The sequence below is a fragment of the Solanum lycopersicum genome, chromosome 10 (genome assembly GCF_036512215.1).
Source record: "Solanum lycopersicum chromosome 10, SLM_r2.1".
Classification (NCBI taxonomy): Eukaryota; Viridiplantae; Streptophyta; class Magnoliopsida; order Solanales; family Solanaceae; genus Solanum; species Solanum lycopersicum.
The window spans coordinates 5,129,789-5,134,471 of NC_090809.1; the positions used below are offsets into that span (position 1 = coordinate 5,129,789).

At 40.8% G+C, this 4,683-nt stretch overlaps 1 protein-coding gene across 1 annotated transcript; it reads left to right on the forward strand.

Moving 5' to 3' along the window:
• The first annotated feature begins 1,785 nt into the window (after positions 1 to 1,785).
• On the forward strand, positions 1,786 to 4,151 carry LOC138339144 (uncharacterized). Its single transcript, XM_069290466.1, has 3 exons — positions 1,786 to 2,008; positions 2,636 to 3,104; positions 3,911 to 4,151. Exons 1-3 carry the CDS (start codon positions 1,786 to 1,788, stop codon positions 4,149 to 4,151), a joined length of 933 nt encoding a protein of 310 aa, XP_069146567.1.
• Positions 4,152 to 4,683: the final 532 nt, after the last annotated feature.

A 4,683-nucleotide genomic window follows, 5' to 3' on the forward strand; every position in this document is an offset into this window, starting at 1 on the left:
TCCTCGTAGAGCTAACGCTAGGAATGTGAATGCCAGGAATGCAAACACAGCCCCACCAATCTTAGATAAAGAAGTCTCCAATGTAGAGTTCAGGAATGCCATACAGATGTTTGCTCAGAGTATGACCCATAGACCAATCGGGTTCATAATCCTATGAATGAAAATAGTGGATCAGCAGCAACAAGTTTCCGTGACTTTGTTAGGATGAATCCACCTGAGTTCTTAGGATCGCAGACTAATAAAGATCCTCAGAATTTCTTGGACAAAATCAAGAAGATCCTTGAGATGATGCGGGGTACTGGGAATTATCGGGTTGAGTTGGCATCATACCAGTTGAAAGGCGTGTCTCATATCTGGTACACTCACTGGAAGGAGAGGGGTGCAAATGCAGCTCCTATTACTTGGTAGTTCTTTAGTGAGACTTTTCTCGACACATTTTTCCCAATAGAGTTGAGAGAAACAAAGGCCTAATAATTCATGAACTTGAGGTAGGGAAAGATGATAGTCCAAAAGTGTAGGCTAAAGTTTAACCAACTGTCCAGGTATGCTCCTCACATGGTTGCTGACTCAAGGGCTCAGATGAATAAGTTCTTGTATGGAGTATCAGATTTACTGAAGACAGAGTACATAAATGCTAAGTTGTTGGGAGATATGAACATCTCTAGGCTTATGACTCATGCTCACCAGGTTGAGGGTGATAAACTTAGGGAACAGGCTAAGGAAAATAAGAAGGCTAGGACTGGGAACTATGATTATTCTAAGAAGAAATCGGGTGGTTAAAATCGCTCGCAGGGTCAGCAAAAGTTTTCAGCTCCAGCCCCTTCATCAGCTAGTGTTCCATCCTCCAAGAATAGGTATGACCAGAAGGTCAGAGCACCAGGATCTATGTCTCAGGGAAGTGTTTCAGGCATCAACACTTACCCCACTTTCCCAAAGTGTCGTAAGAACCATCCGAAATTTGTCTTTAAGGAAAAGAAGGATGTTTTGGATATGGTCAGTCTGGTCACAGGTTGAGGGACTGTCCTTCTAGACTAGTTCAAGGAGGTGGTAATGGTAGAGATCAGTCTACAAACTCAGCAGCACCAGCAAATCGCCCAACTCAGCGGGGTAACTCATCTGGTACACGTGGCGGTCAGCACCAGAACAGACTTTATGCTCTTCAGGCTCGCCAGGATCAGGAATGTTCTCCTGATGTAGTCAGTGGTACGTTACGAGTGTTTGACCTTGATATTTATGCATTGTTAGATCCAGGGGCTACTCTTTCTTTTATAAATCCTTATATAGCAGTCCAGTCCCTTCTCAGTCTTTACTCCAGTCAGTGACCCATTTATAGCTACAAAGGTATACAGAAATTGCCCTGTCACATTCTCTCAGAAAGTCACCTCAGCAGATCTAGTAGAGTTAGAAATGGCAGACTTCGATGTCATTATAGGCATCGATTGGTTACACTCATGTTATGCCTCACTCGATTGTAGAACTAGGATTGTTCATTTTCAGTTTCCAGATGAACCAGTCTTAGAATTGAAGGGTAGTAGCCTAGAGCCTATGAGCCGATTTATTTCTTACCTTAAGGCCAGAAAGATGATATCTAAGGGTTATCTCTATCATCTAGTTTGGGTTACAAATTCTAGCCTTGAAACCCTATTTCTTGAGTCAGTTCCAGTAGTTTGTGAATTTCCATTAGTATTTCCAAAAGATCTTCCCGGGGTTCCTCCATACATAGAAATCGACTTTGGAATTGATCTTCTTTCCGATACCCAGCCTATTTCTATTCCTTCTTATTGAATGGCTCCAGCAGATCTTAAGGAGTTGAAAGAGCAGTTGAAAAACCTTTTAGATAAGGGTTTCATCAGACCTAGAATTTCACCATGGGGTGCACCAGTATTGTTCGTAAAGAAGAAAGAGGGTTCTCTCAGAATGTGCATTGAATATAGAATGTTGAACAAGGTCACAATATGGAATAAGTATCCCATCCCCTGGATTGATGACTTGTTTGACCAACTTCAGGGTGCTAGTCATTTCTAAAATATAGACCTCATTTCGGTTTATAATCAGCTCAGAGTCAGAGATAGTGACATTTTTAAAATAGCCTTCAGAACTCAGTATGGTCATTATGAATTTGTAGTTATGTCGTTTGGACTAACCAATGCTCCTGCAACTTTCATGGATTTGATGAACATAGTGCTCAAAAATTACTTAGACTTGTTTGTTATCTTCTTCATTGATGATATCCTCATTTACTCTAGGAGTGAGGAAGAATATGCAAGTCATTTGAGAGTTGTTCTGCAGACTCTCAAAGATCGCGAGTTATTCGCCAAGTTTAGTAAATTTGGGGTTTGGTTGCAATCCATTGCTTTCCTTGGGCACATTGTATCTAGCGAAGGGATCCACGTAGATTCATAAAAGATAGAAGCAAAGAAACAATGGACCATACCTACCTCAGCTACATATATCAGAAGTTTTTTAGGTCTAGAAGGTTATTACAGAAGGTTCGTGGAGGGAATTTTATCCATAGCCTCACCATTGACTAGGTTGACTCATAAAATGGTCAAGTTCCAATGGTCAGATGATTGTGGGAAAAGCTTTGCAGAATTGAAAAATAGATTGTCTACAGCTCCTGTCTTGACTCTACCAGATTGTTCAGATGGTTATGTGATCTATTGCAATGCATCCAGAGTTTGCCTTTGTTGTGTGTTGATACACAGAGATAAGGTTATATATTATGCCTCTAGAAAGCTTAATGTGCATGAGAAGAACTATCAAACTCATGACCTTGAGCTTGCAACAGTGGTGTTTAAACTCAAGATATGGAGATACTACTTGTATGGTGTTCATGTAGATGTGTTCACCGATCATAAGTGCCTTCAGTATGAATTCACCCAGAAAGATTTGAATCTTCTCCAGAGGAGATGGCTTGAGTTCCTTAAGGATTATGATATGAGTGTGCATTATCATCCTCGAAAGGCGAATGTAGTTGCCGATGCTCTTAGTAGATTATCTATGGGTAGTGTAGCCTATGTTGAGGAAAAAAGAAAGGAGTTAGTGAAGCATGCTCACAGGCTTGCTCGCTTGGGAGTTCGGCTTATGAGCATATCAGACAGCGTGTAACAGTTTAGAATGGGGAAGAATCGTCTTTGATAGTTGAGGTTAAGGAAAATCAAGAGAGTGATCCTATCTTTCTTGAACTATAGGGTGCAGTCAACAATCAGAGAGTGGAGGTTTTCTCCCAAGAGGGAGATGGTGTACTTCGCTACCAAGGTAGATTGTGTGTTCCTAATGTGGGAGAGTTGAGGCAACATATTCTTATAGAAGCTCATAACTCCAGGTATTCTATTCATCAAGGTGACACTAAGATGGTACCGCGTTCTGCGGGAAGTCTATTGGTGGAATGGCATGAGAGGGATATAACAGACTTTGTGAGTAAGTGTACCAATTGCCAGCAAGTGAAGGTAGAACATCATAAACCAGGAGGTATGATTCAAGAGATCGATATTTCTACTTGAAAGTGGTATGTGATAAATATGGATTTCATCACAGGGTTACCTCGTACTCGCAGACAACATGACTCAAATTGGGTGATAGTTGATAGGATGACTAAGTCTTCTCGCTTTTCGGTGGTCAAGACTACATATATAGCAGAGGACTATGCCAAGCTTTACCTTACTGAAATTGTGAGGTTGCATGGGGTTCCTTTGTCTCTCATCTCAGATAAAGGTCCTCAGTTTACTTCTCATTTTTGGAAGTCATTGAAAAAGGTCTTGGTAGTCAAGTTAACCTTAGTACAACATTTCATCCGGCAGGCAGAGCTTACCATTCAGACCTTAAATGATATGTTGAGAGTTTGTGTGATCGATTGCAAAGGTAGTTAGGATGATAACCTTCCTCTTATTGAGTTTACTTACAATAATAGCTACCATTCCAGCATTCAGATGGCCCCTTATGAGGCTTTATATGGACGTCGATGTAGATCTCTAGTTGGTTGGTTTAAAGTAGGTGAAGCAGCTTTGATAGGACCAGATTCAGTCCTTTATGCTATGGATAAAGTGAAACTCATTAGAGATAGAGTTAAGACAGCCCAAAGTCGTCAGAAATCTTATGCAGATGTGGGAGAAGGGAACCAGAGTTCAAAGTTGATAATTGGGTTTTTCTGAAAATCTCACCTATGAAAAGGGTGATGATATTTGGAAAGAAAGGGAAGCTCAGTCCTAGATATGTAGGCCCTTACAATATCTTGAAAAGGATTTTCAAGGTGGCATATGAGTTAGAGTTTCCAGCAAAATTAGCAGCAGTGCATCCGGTCTTCCACATCTCACTATTGAAGAAGTGCGTGGGTGACCCAGCCTCTATAGTACCATTAGAGAGTGTGGTGGTGAAAGATAGTCTTTCTTATGAGGATGTACCAGTTGAGATTCTTGACCTTCAGGTTAGAAGGTTGAGAAACAAAGAAGTAGCTTAAGTCAAGGTTTTGTGGAGGAGCCCGTCTGTAGAGGAAGCTAATTGGGAAGCAGAAGCAGCCATGAAAGCCAAGTATCCTTACCTTTTTCCTTCCGATTCCACTCCACTTGAGGTAATAGTTCTTCTTCATTTTTACAGTCATTCATGCGTAAATTCAGTTTTAGAATTATGTTCCCTCAGTTTGTACTTTCATTTTTACCGTAATTGCATACACTCAGAACTCAATTT

Bases quoted from the DNA above. Each gene is read 5' to 3' on its own strand.
- LOC138339144 (XM_069290466.1), top strand. From the start codon at position 1,786: ATGGCTCCAGCAGATCTTAAGGAGTTGAAAGAGCAGTTGAAAAACCTT. The intron at 2,009-2,635 runs GTGCTAGTCATT...TGACTCTACCAG, and splicing joins CTTGTTTGACCAACTTCAGG to ATTGTTCAGATGGTTATGTG. The intron at 3,105-3,910 runs GTAACAGTTTAG...TTACAATAATAG, and splicing joins ATGAGCATATCAGACAGCGT to CTACCATTCCAGCATTCAGA.